Below are 17,551 nucleotides of genomic sequence, written 5' to 3' on the forward strand. Positions count from 1 at the left end.
TTTCTCCAGCTCCTTTAGGTACAGGGTTAGGTTTTGTATGTGAGACCTTTCTTGTTTCTTGAGAAAGGCTTGTATTGCTATATGCTTTCCTCCCAGGATTGCCTTTGCTGTGTCCCAAAGATTTTGAACAGCTGTGTTTTCATTTTCATTAGCGTCCATGAATTTTTTAAATTCTTCTTTAATTTCCTGGTTGACCCATTTATTGTTTAGTAGGATGCTCGTTAACCCCCATGTATTTGAGTTCTTTCCACCTTTCCTCGTGTGATTGAGTTCTGGTTTCAGAGCATTGTGGTCTGAAAATATGCAGGGAATGATCCAATCTTTTGGTACCAGTTGAGACCTCATTTGTGACCCAGGATGTGATCTATTCTGGAGAATGTTCCATACGTGCACTAGAGAAGAATGTGTATTCTGTTGTTTTGGGATGGAATGTTCTAAATATATCTGTCATGTCCATCTGGTCCAGTGTGTCATTGAAAGCCTTTATTTCCTTGTTGATCTTTTGCTTAGATAATCTGTCTGTTTCAGTAAGGGGGTGTTAAAGTCCCCTACTATTATTGTATTATTTTTGATGTGTTTCTTATTGTTAATTAATTGTTTTATATAATTGGCTGCTCCCGTGTTAGGGGGATAGATATTTAAAATTGTTAGATCTTCTTGTTGGATAGACCCTTTAAGTATGATATAATGTCCTTCCTCATCTCTTATTATGGTCTTTGACTTAATTTATCTGATATAAAGATTGCCACCCCAGCTTTCTTTTTATGTCCATTAGCATGGTAAATTGTTTTCCACCCCCTCACTTTAAATAGGAAGGTGTCTTTGGGTCTAAAATGAGTTTCCTGTAGACAGCATATCGATGGGTCTTATTTTTTTTATCCATTCTGATACCTTCTGTCTTCTGATTGGGGTGTTTAGCCCATTTACATTCAGAGTAACTATTGAAAGATAGGAATTTAGTGCCACTGTATTGCCTGTAAGGTGACTGTTACTGTATATTGTCTCTCTCTCTCTCTCTCTTTTTTTTTTTTTTTTTTTTGGTTTGGTGCTTTTAGCCTCCCTCTTTGCTTAGAGGACCCCTTTCAATATTTCCTGTAGGGCTGGTTTGATGTTTGCAAATTCTTAAATTTTTGTTTGTCCTGGAAGCTTTTTATCTCTCCTTCTATTTTCAGTGATAGCCTAGCTGGATATAGTATTCTTGGCTGCATATTTTTGTTTAGTTTAGTGCTCTGAATATATCATGCCAGTCCTTTCTGGCCTGCCAGTCTCTGTGGATAGGTCTGCTGTCTATCTAGTATTTCTACCATTGTATGTTACAGACCTCTTGTCCCGAGCTGCTTTCAGGATTTTCTCTTTGTCACTAAGACTTGTTAGGTTTTACTATTGGATGACAAGGGGTTCACCTATTTTTATTGATTTTGAGGAGGGTTCCCTGTGCCTCCTGCATTTTGATGCTTGCTCCCTTCACCAAATTAGGGAAATTCTCTACCTTAATTTGCTCCAGTGTACCCTCTGCCCTACTCTCTCTTTCTTCTTCTGAGATCCCAATTATTCTAACATTGTTTCATCTTATGATATCTTTTACCTCTAGAATTCTCCTCTTGTGGTCCAATAGTCATTCATTTCTCTTTTGTTCAGCTTCTTTATTCTCCATCATTTGGTCTTCTATATCACTAATTCTCTCTTCTGCCTCATTTATCCTAGCAGTAAGAAGCTCCATTTTTTTTTTACTGTACCTCATTAATAGCTTTTTTAAATTTCAACTTGGTTAGATTTTAGTTCTTCTATTTCTCCAGAAAGTGGTTTTATTTCTCCAGAAAGGGATTCTTTAATATCTTTCATACTTTTTTTGAGTCCAGCTAGCACCTTGATAATTGTCATTCTGAACTCTAGTTCTGACATATTACTAATGTCCATATTCATTAGGTCACTAGCTATTGGTACTGTCTCTTGTTCTTGTTTCTTTTTTCTTTCTTTCTTTCTTTTTTTATTTTTTTGTGGTGAGTTTTTCCACATTGTCATTTTATCCACATAAGAATAGGTGTATGAGAGAACAAAATACTAAAAGGGTAGCATGGACCCCAGAAAGATATACACTAATCAAATCAGAAGAGACCTGAAACTGGGGCAGGGGGGAAGAAAAGAGGAAAAAAAAAGAATACATACATATATATACATGTATATATATATATATATATATATATATATATATATATATTTGCTTCTATAAAATATTGGGAGGTAGTTTCTTCTAACAGACCAAAATACACCCAAAATCAAGTGTGTGGCTCTATTCTATTTACCAGTCTAATATATATCTATATATATAGATATAGATATAGATATAGATATACATAGTGTATATATATATATATATATATCACAGAAAATAAGGGTAAACACGATGAAGAGATGGAATATGACTGTAAAGATGAAAATTCAAAAATATTCTAAAAATGGAATTGAGAAGACAAGAAGTTGGTTGAAAAGAAAGAAGAGGAAAGAATGTGATCAGGCTGGAGACAAGAACAAAGCCATGTGGTAGATTTAGGGTACATTTTGATCTATTAGAAGAAAGTGTATCCCAAAATTTTAAAGAAAGAAAAAACCTATATGTATACAAAAAACGAGGTTCAATTCAATGAAGGGATAAAATATGACTATAACAATGAAAATTTTAAAAGATTTTTTAAAAGGTATTGATGAGATAAAATAGTTTAAAAATGTTAAAGTAAAAAAGGGGAAAATTAATAAATGTAATAGAAAAAAATGAAATTTAAAATATTTAACTTCAAAAGACTAAAGAATCATGGGAAAAAAGCCATGAATTGCTTTCCCCTAGCTCTCGGGTTCCACAGTTCTCATTGATTAGTGAACTTGATCTTGGCTGGATATTCTTGGGATCTTCTGGGGGAGGGGCCTTTTGCAGTGATTCTCAATTGTCTTTGCCCAAGGTGGAATTGTACCACCCTTGCCAGGGGCCAGACTAAGTCATCTGCTCAGGTTTGCTCTTGGGAGCTTTTGTTCCCTGAATACTTCCTTTGGACAACAGGAATACTTCCTTTGGACAAATACAGCTTTGGACAACAGGAATGAAAATTGTGTCCTCCCAGTCTCCAGCCCCGTAGAGGCTGAGAACTTGGGGCCCCACTCCTTAGTGTGCCCTCAGAGAAAAACAGTCAGTCCCTCCCGTCTCCCTGGTCTCTGGTCGCACTCCAAGCTCACCCAGCCTGTGACCGAGCATTTCTGCCTCTGGCACACAGCCCTGTTTGGAGTCTCCAAACCCAGCAGATTCCTGCCATACACTTCCACACCACTCCTCCTGGAGGAGGAAGGGGGGGCTCTCTCTGGATCTGCCTCTTATGGGGTCCCTGCTCAAAGAATAATGGCTTGACTGTGCCTTGGATCATAGTTTAAGGTAATCCCGAGCTGACACTGCACTCCACTCTGATACCTGGGATTTCTGCCACCCTGAGACACCCCTGGTCTTTTTGTGTCCCTGGGAGTCCTGAGACCACACTGTCCCAGTGAGGGCTTCACCCCCAACTTAGCCTCTGGAGGGATGTCCCTCAGTGGACATCTCTCCTCAGTGGAGCAGACTTCTAAAAGTTCTGATTTTGTGCTCCTCTGCTCCACTGCCTGCTTGGAGCCAGCCCCTCCCCCACGGTCTATCTTCTCATCGCTTCAGATTCACTTCTCCGCGTGTCCTACTTTCCAGGAAGTTGTCGATTTTCTGTTCCTAGAATTGCTGCTCTTCTTCTCTTTTATCTGCTGTTGTGTTTGTAGGTGTTCAGAATTGTTTGATAACTATCTAGCTGAACTCTTGGGACCTGATGATATTTTGGTCTCCTACTCCACCTTCTTGCTGCTCCCTTCCTTTTGGGGCATTTTTTGATCATGTTAATAAAGAAATTCTGTATACGAATTAGCGGAAATACTACTCAACTTGTAAAAACTAATGCTAACTCCAGTGTTATGACCATTACCATTCAGGATTCCTTTGTTCACCAGTAAATACAGTTTATTTCCTTACATGCTTCTTAAACAAAGTAGATACATTTTTTGAAAAGATTTTATTTATTTATTTGAGACAGAGAAAGCATGAGCAGGAGAGGCAGAGGGAGAGAAAAGTAAGACTCTCCACTGAGCAGGGACCCCAATGCAGGGTTTGATCCCAGGCTCCTGGCATCATGACCTGAGCTGAAGGCAGAGGTTTAACCAACTGCACCATCCAGGTGCTCCAAAGTAGATAAATTTTTATTTGAAGTTGAATAAACATGGAGCCTGGAGAAGTATCATACCCCAAAGCCTGTAGGCCTACAAAGATTGGTGAATTCCTTGCCTTTATTTTGTTTGACTTTCCAATGGAAATTTATTCAAAGGATGGTAGGTGAGATGGGTGTGGCAGGATAAGGGTGGAAAATATGATCTCACCTGTCCAATAAAAGGGTAGCAGTTAGTCAAGATCCTGTTAGATATAGCTGAGAGTATACTAGTGGAAAAGACCTTAATTTAAGGTTTAATTTCTGGCTGAACTCCAGAAAGCACTGACCTACCCCCTTTTCAGGGACTCCACTGGGGAGTTGTATTCTATGATGTGTGGACACAGCATCTGTCTAAGGTGCCTTCCTTTTTGGTAATGGAGACTGACATAAAGCTCAATCTGTCCATAGTGCTTTCAGTTTCACTGAAGAAGCAAAATTTTGAAAACCTGGCAGTGGGCAATCTGGTCAACCACGTCAGAGCTGGAGCCAGCAGTGAACAAGGATCTGAGGATTTGCTCTGGAATGGGGAATTTCTATGTGACCACGTATTCATTTGTATAGCTGCTGCAACAAATTACCGCAAAGTGGATTCTCTAAACAACAGTATTGTCTCACAATCCTTGAAGTTAATAGTTCAAAGTCAAGAGGTCTGCAGGGCTATGCTTCCTCTAAAGGTTCTAGAAGAGGATCCTTTCTTGCTTCTTTCTACCTTCTGTGGATACCGGCAATCCTTGGCATTCCTTGACTTGTGCTGCACTGCTCCAGTTTCTGCATCCACTGTCACATGGCCTTTTTTTCCTCAGTGTCTGTTTTTGTGTGTCTTCTCTTATAAGGACATCAGTCATACTGGATTTAGACTCCACCCTAGTCCAGTATGACCTTCTCTTAACTCATTGCTTCAGCAAAGACACTATTTCTAAATAAGGATACATTCTGGGTTCCAGGTGGACATATATTTTGGAAAGACAGTATTAAATCTAGTACAGACAGTGATAATAAAACTCAGAAAGGAACTGACCCACTCCATTTGCCCAAACTATTCTCAAGGCCTCTGTTTACTATTCTGCAAACCCAACATCTGCTTCACTTGTCTCAGGAGAGAGAACAAGGGCGGTCTTTTTGTCTCCAGTGCCTTGTCATCTCTCCAGTCCAGAGGGTCGAGATCAACATGGCTCTGGGGAGGCTGATAGCTGAGGTCAAAGTGATTGTGCTTATGCTAAGTATATACAGCTGGATGCTGAAGTTCTCTGTGTATGTGAGTTGGGGTCCAGACATGGCAATGACTTCCTCCTATTTTCTACTGACCTGAGGAGCATCAGATGTGGATAAAGCTAGCAAAATTAACAGAGAACCTGGAGATGTCTTTGCTACTGCTTGTGTCCTGGCTTCCCTTATCTTACATTCTGGCTGCCACCATGAGCAGGAGAAAATGAGATAGCTGAGTGGACTGTCGGGGTTTGTGGGGAATCTGCATATTGTTAAGAAACTTCCTGTAATCTTCAGACCTTGGGTTCTGGGTTGTGAGTGTCAGGGGAGGACACGAAGTAGCTGTCACTTCTGAACCCTGTGCATAGCCAGACTTTCAGAAGGTCAGGATTTTCCTGGACTGGGATCTGAAGGCCATTTTGTGTTTTAGGGCTGTATATGAATTAGAGCTCTTGTGTCTTATCATTTCTAATTAAAAAAGACTTTTTGCAAATTTATTATATCTTATAACATATTTTGGTTGAATTAAGGATATGAACTCAATTTTATTTTATATGTTTATTAAAAACAGCTTTATTGAAATAGAAGTTCATACAATAAAGTACACATGTCTAAATTACACAAGTTGGTGAATTTTGTCTTATGTATCACTTGTGAAGCCATGGTCACAATCCAGATAGCAAACCTACCCCTCACGTCTAAGTTCTCCAGTGCACCTTAATATCTACTTTGGTCACTACAGATTAGTTTGCATTTTTTGAGTTTCATATAAGTAGAATCATTTAGTAGGTAGTCTTTTGTGGATGCTGTTTTTGCTCAGCATAATTGTTTTGAGATTTACCAATGTAGTATGTAGCAACAGCTTCTATCTTTTTATTTCTGATTAGTATTCCATGGGGTGGGATATGCAGAATTAGTTTCTTCGAACATCCATCGGTGGACATCTGGGTTATTCCCAGCTTGGGGGCTGATACAAATAAAACTACTATGAATATACATGTAAAACATATAATAGACGACTATACCATAGGGAAAATAATTGCAAAATAGCAACAATATAGTGTGTATACCGAAGGACCCATACTCTTCTCACTTTTCCACAGAAGCTGGTCTGGCCAAAGTTACCTGTGAGTTCGTTATGGCTGAATCCAGGTAACCTGTGTTGGTTCTCATGTTACATTCCCTCCGTAGTCTTCGACTCCTGCAGCCCCCTCTACCCTCAGCTTCTGTCAGTTTATTGTCTCACTCTCCTGCAGCTAGTATGAACTCATTCCTTGTCTTCATGCTAGCACCTGTATGTGTGGGTGTTCTTTTTTACTGTCAATAATTCTCTTCTTTCATGTTTCAAACTTATTGTCACTGATTGTTGCTTTCTTTTTCTTTTTCCCAGTCTGTGCTTGATATTCATTGATAGCTGACTTTGAGATAAGATTTTAAAAATTCTTGCACCCTCCATGTCTATGGACCCTTATTTCTATGGTGTTGAAAATTTAAAAAAAAAAAAAAAAGAAAGCTGGCAACGTGACCACTGTTACCTTTGTTTTCTGAGAAAGCAGAAAGAAAATAGTGTTCTCTGGGGTTTCATTTTCAACTTGTTTTTCTTATGAGGCAACTTTCTCGAAACCATTTCATCTTTGTCATGGATTTAACAGACGTGTCTGCTAGAACTCCCAAGTTTGAATCTGCAATGCAGCTCTGCAGACCCTCAGGCTTTCTGATAGTTCTGTTTTTATCTGTCATTAAGATGTGTGTTGTTGAAAACTCACAACCAAGTATTGTTTCTTTGTTCATGTGTTTATTTTTAACCCTCACTGTTCAGGTCAATATATGTTTAATCTACCCCCATTTTAACTATTTGCAAGAAATGATTTCTGTTCCTGTTTTTATCCTACTGCTTGATAAAAAAAATCATGTTAACCTCTGTCTTCCAGCCAGTTCAGCCATACCTTTTGAACTTAGGCCAGTTTGTTGTTTGATGAAATTATCTAATGGGAGTATCTCTTCAGTGTGTTTGCCTCTTTTTTTGACCAAGAAAAGTTTTGGACATAACTATTGGGTAGCATGTTTTACCCACTTTTTCCTATCGTATGCATTTTTACCTTTCAAGATGATTCTGAAACCATCCTCGAGGAAAGCTACAAGCAATTTCTGCATTTCTTTTTTGGTTTTGGTTTAGATTGTTTTGCTTCTAGCCAAGTCTGCTGTCTTTAGCTGCAAAAAATTCTGGCAACTTTCCTTCAAAATGTGCATAATTGGATGTTGTTGTAAGAGTCACATTTCTCTATAGTTATAGCTCAGGATTTTCCCAGGCAAGATATAAAAAGGTTTAGGCTCATTTGTATCTCCACAATGATAAAACATGTATCTGAAATAGACATACGAACACATCTTGTGCTTCTTAGATCTACTGTTGTGTGTACCAGTAAATAATTGTCTGTGGCCTGAGTGTGCCAGCAACTTCACTGTCAAGTTCATTGTGTAAAGTTTAAAGAGTGACATTAGGTACCATAGTCTTCAGTGATTCCTGACGTGTTTTGTTTTTTTTTTTAAATTTTTAAAAAAATTTTTAAAAAAGATTTTATTTATTTATTTAACAGACAGAGATCACAAGTAGGCAGAGGGGGGGGTAGTGGGAAGCAAGCTCCCTGCTGAGCAGGGAGCCCGATGTGGGGCTCAATCCCAGGACCCTGAGATCATGACCCGAGCCGAAGGCAGAGGCCCCAACCCACTGAGCCACCCAGGCGCCCCAGATTCCTGACATTTTGATGGATGAATTTTTTACTGACTTGGACAAAGTGTATGCACTGCTTGTGCACAGATGGGTCTAAATTTCTACCAGGTGAAATCTTGGAAGCTATTTCAGTCAGGGAGCTCATTCAGTCAAGGTCATTAGAGGATGAACGCAGCAACAGATAGTCATTCATACAGGAGATGCACTGTCATTTTAAGATGGAAAGAGGAAAAATACATCTATCATTAAAAAAAAAACCTTAATTTTGATTGCTTTTGTTATGGGGACACTCACTAAAACAGAAAATGGAGCTATTTATAATCTCATGTTTGTAAACAAAACATTTTATTTATCACATTTTAAGCAATTCCAATAGGAAGTTGCACTAGTTTGTGGAAGCCAGTAGATTTTTTACAGCCAAAAGGGGGAAAATAAAAGCTTCTATGGATTCATCAAGAAATCACACTTCCTGGCGTGAACACTCAGGCGGAAGAGTGCCAGCTGTACGCGCTGGTGACGATAGCATAATCAGTTCTCGCCAAAGACATTGCTCACTGTTTCTGCACTGCAGGGTTGATTCTGGGGATTCCCATATAACATCAAAGTACCAAATGTGCAGTATTTTTACTGACATGTAAAAATTTTTATGACCTACTGGTTTTCAGGAAGAAACTTGACGTTGGCCAAAATGGAAAGCCAGAAGTCGACTGCATATTCATGTGATAAGTTCTTTTAAAAAAAAATCAAATCTCAGAAATTTTAAAATTTTAAATGAATTTTTTAAATCCCCAAAATATTTCAGTAAAATTTATGCTCTGAATAGAAGCTCCCTCTGTCCCATGGCTGCCCTTTCATTCTCAGGCAGTGCTGGAAATCACTAAGGATGAGTATGTTCCCTGAGAAGCACAAACAGCAGTGGGGAAACACAGGCTTTGGATCTCTATTTCCACTTCCTGTGTGTGACTTCAAGGCAGTTGTCATGGGGCACCAATCTAGAAGAGGTTCTGAAACATCAACAGAAAAGAAGTGGAGAAAATTGGGCTTACCTAGGTTTCCCAGATGAAATGTAAGACACTCAATTAAATTTGAATTTCAGAAAAATGACAAATAATTTTAAAATATAAATATGTTCTGGTTCTTGCAATGAGACATAATTATACTAAAAATTATTCATTCTGTATCTGAAATTCAAATTTAAGTGGGTGTCCTGTTTTGTCTTTGCAAAATCTGGCGACTCTAGACTTACCACACTCTTAATACAAAGGATGCTGTTTAGGACTGGTAGATGCACTATAATGAGGTGCCGAGAGAGTGGATTAGTAAGGTGCTCATGACTAACCACAGACAGTTTAACTCTCTTCTAAAGAAGGTGGTACTAATTAAATGCAGGCTTAGTTTTTGTTGGCATTATTCATGGTATGTATATGTACAGTCACTTAGTTTGGATGTAGGCTTGCATTTTCACTGAGTAGGATATGCAGAGCTGGACCATGGCCGAGTTGCTTGAGGGAACACAGGAGTAGCTAAGGGTTGCCAATGCCTGGTCTTCCTGTGTATTCCCCTATCCTGTTCTCAGCCTTTCTGCTAAGTAAACAGTGAACTAATACAGCCAGAGAATGTCTGAAGTGGCCCCCAGTTGCCAGCTTGCCTGGGGCAGTCACACATCTCTGGTGGACCTGATTGAAAATATGGTATGGTGGGTAGGAGTAGTCAGTGGACCAGGTTCCAGTTCTGGCTCCTTCTTCTGACTGAGAGATTGGGGGAAAGTTACTCAATACCTCCAGGCTCAGCTTTCCCATCCGCAGGATAATGGTACCTACTTTAAAAGAGTATTGTGAGGATTAAATGAGTTAATTTATGTAAAGCAAGTGTTGGCTTCTAATAAGAGTACAATAAATGGCAGATGCTCTTTTTACTGTTATTTTCCAAAACAATGCATGCCATTGTTTGCCTATGATGTTATTGTTTGCCTATGGTGTTATGTTTGCCTTATTTGAATGTACCCATCTTGAGGAGAGTATCATGGTGACATACAGTAGGCACTGGATGAATGCTAAGGTGAAGACTGTTGCCATTTACTGTCACTCCCCCATTGGCTCCTGAACAATCACACTTGCAGAACTGGTCCCTTACGCCAAAACTTCCCAACTGAAGTGTTGGTCCTTCGGCCTGAGGGATTGATTCCCTCAGCCTTTGAGGTGGCCTGAGCATTAGCAGGTGGTTGGGGAACATTGATCTGTTTATCTCAGCCATTTTCTTTCTTTCTTTTTTAATTTTTATTTATTTTATTTATTTTTTAAATTTCTTTTCAGTGTTCCAGAATTCATTGCTTATGTACCACACCCAGTGCTTCATGCAATAAGTGCCCTCCATAATACCCACCACCAGGCTCACCTAACCTCCTCCGCTCCTCCCCTCCAAAACCCTCAGTTTGTTTCTCAGAGTCCACAGTCCCTCATGGTTCATCTCTCCCTCCAATTTTCCCCAACTCCCTTCTCCTCTCCATCTCCCCATGTCCTCTGTGTTATTCCTTATGTTCCACAAATAAACGAAAGCATATGATAATCAACTCTCTGCTTGACTTATTTCACTCAGCATAATCTCTTCCAGTCCCGTCCATGTTGATACAAAAGTTGGGTATTCGTCCTTTCTGATGGAGGCATAATACTCCATAGTGTATATGGACCACATCTTCCTTATCCGTTCGTTCTTGAAGGGCATCTTGGTTCTTTCCACAGTTTGGTGACTGTGGCCATTGCTGCTATGAACATTGGGGTACATATGGCCCTTCTTTTCACTTCATCTGTATCTTTGGGGTAAATACCGAGTAGTGAAATTGCAGAGTCATAGGGAAGCTCTATTTTTAATTTCTTAAGGAATCTCCACACTGTTTTCCAAAGTGGCTGTACCAACTTGCATTCCCACCAACAATGTAAGAGGATTCCCCTTTATCCACATCCTCTGCAACACACGTTTACTGTCATGTTAATTTTGACCATTCTAACTGGTGTAAGGTGGTCTCAATGTGGTTTTGATTTGAATCTCCCTGATGGCTCGTGATGATGAACATTTTTTCATGTGTCTGTTAGCCATTTGTATGTCTTCCTTGGAGAAGTGTCTGTTCATCTCAGCCATTTTCTGTGAGTGCCATGACTTTTAAAAAGGTTGGAAGGCTCTGTTAGGCTGTAGTGTAAAATGTTCAGTGGTTACAGAGTTATTTATATGTACAAGTTTGGTACAACTTGTGAGAAGTAAAATAGGTTTTAGATTTTTGCTAGCTAGCCTGCTAGATAAAGATTGGAAAATATGCAGTAGATTTAGGCTGTTTGAGGAGGTTACAATTGTGGGTGAGTTTTCCCCCTAATATTTTTCCCAATGCATTTCTGTAATTAAGAGGGGAAATAAGTATTATTTTTAAAACTTTTTTATTTTTAGTGTTACTTTTAAAATGTTAATTTACATGTACCTTCACGTAAGTTGACACCTAACAATGAGGTAAAAGTACAGTTGTTATATCATAAACAATAGAGCGGCCTAGGGTGAGGGTTAAATAAAAGTGTACATTTAATCTATGAAGAAAAATGTGTTTCTCAAGGAAAAATAAAAGATGTTGTCCGTCCAGGAGAAACTAATAACTGTTGAAATTTAGACACTGATGCAAAGAGAATTTTTGAATTCAGAGACTAAAAAAAAAAATCAACATATTTAAAATGGACTAAAAAATCATTTCAAAATTAATTATACAATGAATTTAATGAGTTAAGGATTCACTCAATACTACTGTGTTTGTTGACTGACTATGTGAATAACCTGGCACCAAGTGCCAGGCCTCTGCTAAGCAACCATAGTGTCAGATATGTGGTCCCTATTCCAAAATTGCCCATGATCTGGGAGAAGAGTCAAGTTTATTTTTCTTACCAAAGCATTTTGTGTTTTTTGTTTATTTGTACTAGTTGGATTATAAAGCCAGGATTACTAATTTGTCTTAAACACCTGCTTCCTGAATTTGTTCAGGAAATGAGCTTATTTCCAACTCTTCCAGGAAATGTCGATAACCACCTTTTTATCTCTTTCTTGGATTAAACTCATTAAATTTACTTCCATCTGAATGTCTAGAGTGTTCTCCTTTCCATTTAGTATTCTTGGCCCACCCAGAGTTGTAGTGTCACTTTTTGCACATTTACATTGCTTTTCAAAGATCATTTCTATTGGTGTGGCATTTTTTTCCCCAAAAAAGTTTATTGGTGTCTGAAGATCTCAGATTTTTTACTGTAGAAGATGATGTATTAATACGAGAAGGAATCAATATTGTAAACAAGTGGTCATGCCACATGAGTAACAAACCATAATTACAAACACATATAGAAAAATTACTATTATAATCAAATAAAACCATAATAAAATGATCTGACACCTTTCATGATTTACATATCTGTACTTGGACAGCAGTGTAATTTGGGACAAATGGTTCATATGATGTTCAAGTAAATGACTATAATTAGGATTACTTTCATGCAGTTAAGCCATATTTTTAGTCATTCTGTGTACCCTTTCATCATCTTCACACGCCCACTGACACTTGCAGATGGGAAAAGACAAAGGTCTGGAATCTTACTCATACAGCTGGTGGGCCCTGTCATCCATCTTTCCCTGCCTTAGCCCTGAGAGTCCCTATGTCCTCTTGGTGTGTCCCCTCAGCTCTCAACCTCCCTTCTCCCAACAACAGTGCCTTTTCACTCAGAACTACATTCTGCTCTACTCTACCATCCTGGAGTGGTGGAATGAGGCAGCAGACACTTGAGAGCCAAAAGAATGAAGATTGCCTAGTTACATGGGGAGGGAGACAAATTGTGAGTGAGGAAGGAAGTGGACTGTGAATTATACAAATTTGCTATGCTTCCCTGATATCTGGGAGAGCACCTGCAGAAAGGTCAAATGAGAGGTTGTCTAAGTTAAGTGCATGTATAACTTATTGTCCAAACTGGGATATTTTCGAGAGTGAATGGGGGAGTATTAACAATTTCACTGGGATCATAGGTATGAGCCATGATTGTCTCAGGGAAAACTGGATTTAGTGCCACACTATTTCTAAGTGGGCAATGGAGAGAGAAAAAGAGAGTTATAGTTATTGTCACACCTGAATGAACATGAAATATGGAGCTCTAGGGCTCTGTCCTAATTAGTCTCTATACCTTTTGTCCCTTTCTCTTCCAGTTCATTCCCTGTGAGAAGACAGATTTTCCAAATTATTGCTCTAGTTTTTTCAGGGTCTTTAAAATCTCCACTGGTCCCCCATGGTTAGCAGAATAAAGTCTGTACCCTTACCAGCTGGCTTTCCAGCCCTGCCCCATAGGGTTCCCATCTTATTTCTCAGTTTTCTTCTTTGAGAAACCATTGGAGCTTCAAACCATTGAAACTACTGACAACTATTGACCTGTAATTTGTTACCCCATGTCTTTGCTCATGCTTTATCACCCTGTTGCCTGGAAACATACCTTGTGTTTTTACTTACACAGTTTCTGTCCACTTTCCATGACCCAGTTCAATTTTCAGCTAAAATGCTGCGGAAAGCTGAGAATTGGAAGAAAAACATTCTCTGTGGAGCCTTCTCTACTCGCTCTTGTCTTGTCCAGCTCTCCATCCCCAGGAGTTTGTATATAGATATCTGTGTACCTTTATATGGACCCACAAGACTGCTTTCATCCTTGCATTAGCATCATTTAGACAGAGGTCTTAGATTCCCTTATAGATCAGAAGTTTCTTTAGGGCATAATCAAAGTATCATTCTTCCTGTAATTCTCAAAAGCTTTGTACTTGGTCCACACACAGTGGACTTGTTGAATAAAAGAGGTTAGAGACTGAAATTCAGAATTCTAATAATGTTCTTTATCTTTGCTTGGGTGAAGAAAAGCTCTGAGACAAAGGTAATTTTTATTTTGCTTGCTCAGAGACTTGGGACTGGTGTGGGTGTGAGCATCTAATTCTTGCTGGCCCTGAGGAGTGGCTCCCTATTCCTTATAGGAGGACTAGAAGAGGTGGACCAGATTCTGGCATTTAGGAAGGCTGTTATGACCTCTCAAACTAGATCTATTTGTTAGTCGTAGACAGAGAGTCACAGTATTCTGTTACTAAATGGACTATACATGACTGTCACAAGGCCTCTCTCTGATACAGGCATCAGTCTGCCACTAGCCCTCAGCATCTTAAGATGCCTAGGCATCTTATTGCCTGGGTAGTCATAATTACTGGATGCAATCATTCAAACTTACCTGAAATTATATGCAAGGGTTGCTTTCTTTTTATGAAACCAGCACTCTAGATAACAGCCTACCTGGTTTGGACTATTAATTCTGATCACTTTGGAAACCAAAATGACTAACATTATAAAGAAAGACTGTCAAATTGAATCTTCACCCCTGACTAATCATAATCTCTGCCATATGTCCTTGGCACAAATTGTGTTGCTGCCTGGGGCACTTCATCCTCTGCAGTGAGGCATGCTGGAAATTTGTATTGGTGAGGACTGCTCTTGCCATTTTACACACTGAAAGGGTACCAGAACCTATTTCCAAAAAGAATGAAATTCTAGTATTCATGGGGTTGGAACTATAGAAATTTTCCCTAGTATTCATGGGGTTGGAACTATAGAAATAAGGTGTCTTAGATTTGGTGGGTATGACACAATTTTAGCTGACAGGACCCTATAGTACATAATCTCTAGTTTATAGGCCATAGCTATACCATATAGAAAACATTATTGCAACCAAATTCCTGATTGTATTTTGACTTAGCCATAGATCTGGAAGCCCCAGTCCTATTTGGTCAAGGTATTTAGATTCTAAGATGCAAAGTACCTGATTTATTTTTATTTATTATTTACTTGTTGGCTCTCTACATAATTTCTCTAGACTTTTCTAAAGATGGACAGAATCAGAGAGATAATTTAGCCTCATGGCTCCCTTATGGATAGGAGGAAGCCAAAAGTAGAGAGGTTAAGTAACTGCTTGAGGTAGTACAGCTTGTTAGTGGTAATGCTTAATGTAAGTGACATGATAACACTTCCACCACATTCTTTTGGTCACAGGGTCAGTCTGGAGCTATTAGGAGGGCAAATAAGTCCCAATTCTTGATAGAGATAATGGCAAAGCATGTGTGGCCATCTTTAACACACCATACTTATAAAGTAGAAATTTTGCTTCATAACATTTCAGGCTCCTTAAAGATATTTACTGCCCTTTTAATTGAAAAAAATTTTAGCTATTCTTTCTTCATTTTTTTTTCTTTTCTATTTTCTCTCTTTTTTCTTTCTGAAACTTCAGTTACATGTAGGTTAAACTCTTAATATTTATCCACAGTTCAGTGAATCTTCATTTATTATTTTTTATCCTTTTTTTCTCTACGTGCTTTAGTTGGGATAGTTTCTACAGCCTGCCTTAAGATTCACCGTTTTGTTTTTCTGCAGTGCCCAATATACTCTTAAGCCCATCCAGTGAATTTTTTTCCTCCTTTCATATTTATAATGGTTGTTTCAAAGTCCTTGTTTGTTATTTTCACCATGTCTGGGTCATCTCTGGGTCTGTTTCTCTTGATGTTTTCTGCTTATGAGCCACTTTTTTGGTTTGTTTCCTTGCGTGTATTGTGATTTCTGATTGTATGTTGGAGATTATGAGCTCTGATACTGAAAGTCTCAGATTTGTTACTTTATTTAAAACCTTTTATTAAAGCTTATTTTTGAGCCTTGTTGGTCTAGATCTTGGGCTAGAATGGCTTTTTTGGAGTCTCAGTTGAATGTCCAGGCTGATCAGTGAGATCTGTCAACTCTAGCTGCCCAGAGCTGCTATCTCTCAGCACTGTGTAACCTCCAATATCCCCATTCGGCTTCTACTCCCTAGGAACTATTGTCTACCAGGCCTCTCCATGAGTATTAACCTGCACATTTGCAGTTAATGACTCAAGAAGACCCCTATGCTGAATTTTGGAGCTCTTTCTATGAACAGCTCCCTTCTCTTTGGTTTGCTACACAGCAGATTCCAGCCACATCAACATCCATCAATTCTGATTGTTGCCCCACCAGCCCCATGAGACTGCCATGCTCTAATTGGGTTTTCTTTCTTTGCCTGTATTCTAGAAAGTGACCCATGCAAAATTCCAGAGTTATTTTTTGGATTACCATTTGTATTCCCCTTCTTTCTGGGATCATAGTCATGTGTTACCATTATCCCAATACCTGAAAACAGTTGCTTCATGTCTTTTTTTCAACCTCATGTTGTTTACTGTGGGAAGGTTAGTCTGGCACCAGTTACTCCATCATAATAGAAAAATAGAAGTTCTCTTCTTTTTATATTGAGACAGGTTTTTTTTTAACAAATAAGACATTTATTTTATTTTTAAAAGTATAAATTGTCATTCTATATCATGAAATGACTCATCTATAGCATCAAATATAGAGATGATTTTGCCAGTGAACTAAAGACACTTATAGAGTGGGGCGCCTGGGTGGCTCAGTCAGTTAAGCATCTGCCTTTGGCCCAGGTCATAATCCCAGGCTTCCAGAATCGAGCCCTGCATCAGGCTTTCTGCTCAGCTGGGAGTCTTCTCCCTCTGCCTTTCACCCTGTTCATGCTCTCTCTCTCAAATAAATAAATAAAATTAAAAAAAAATAAAGACACCTACAGGGCTTTCTTTGTTGTCTTAAAACCCATTAGTTTGGGGCACCTGGGTGGCTCAGTGGGTTAAAGCCTCTGCCTTCAGCTCCGGTCATGATCCCGGGGTCCTGGGATCAAGCCCCATATCAGGGTCTCTGCTCAGTGAGGAGCCTGCTTCCCCCTCTCTCTCTGCCTGCCTCTCTGCCTACTTGTGATCTCTGTCTGTCGAATAAATAAATAAAATCTTTAAAAAACAAAAACAAAGACAAAAAAACCCTGTTATTTTTAGGTCAAAATGGTACGTATCTACCTTGACATGCTAAGTTCTTTGTCCTGTCTTGAGTTCTTTGCTGAAAGCCCTGGAATTCTGTTATCTAGTCTTCCTTATGAGAACTGACCACTTAAGCCTTCAGAATCTCATCACCGATGTAGAGACCTGTCTTCATCCAATGGGTCTACATACCAGTTTTTTAAATTCCGATCTATTATTTATCAATTAAAGTAAAATATAGGCCCACTTCCCCTAATTTAAATATACTTATATCTATTACAAGTATTGTGGGGCAGGAGATATTAGGTACCACAACAGCCTGAGTATCTCTATGCAAGAATAATAAACTCCCTTGTAGTTGTTGGTGCTATATTGTGTATTCTAGTTTAGAACAATTTTGAATTTGGGTCTAATTCAGTGGACTTCTCTGAGA

General features: G+C 38.9%; 1 protein-coding gene across 3 annotated transcripts in view; it reads left to right on the forward strand.

The window, feature by feature from the left end:
• The window catches only part of RAPGEF4 (Rap guanine nucleotide exchange factor 4), a 286,340-nt gene that overhangs the window by 25,427 nt on the left and 243,362 nt on the right, over positions 1–17,551 (forward strand). The window contains exon 1 of one of the 3 annotated variants that reach the window (XM_044242347.1): positions 6,579–6,623. The exons of the other annotated variants lie outside the window; for them this stretch is intronic. Within the exon in view, the coding sequence (XP_044098282.1) occupies positions 6,610–6,623 (14 nt within the window). The 5' untranslated portion in view covers positions 6,579–6,609. Of the gene's footprint in view, positions 1–6,578; positions 6,624–17,551 lie in introns of those variants that run through there. 3 annotated transcript variants of the gene reach the window in all.

The sequence above is a fragment of the Neovison vison genome, chromosome 3, assembly GCF_020171115.1.
Source record: "Neovison vison isolate M4711 chromosome 3, ASM_NN_V1, whole genome shotgun sequence".
In the NCBI taxonomy this organism is placed as follows: Eukaryota; Metazoa; Chordata; class Mammalia; order Carnivora; family Mustelidae; genus Neogale; species Neogale vison.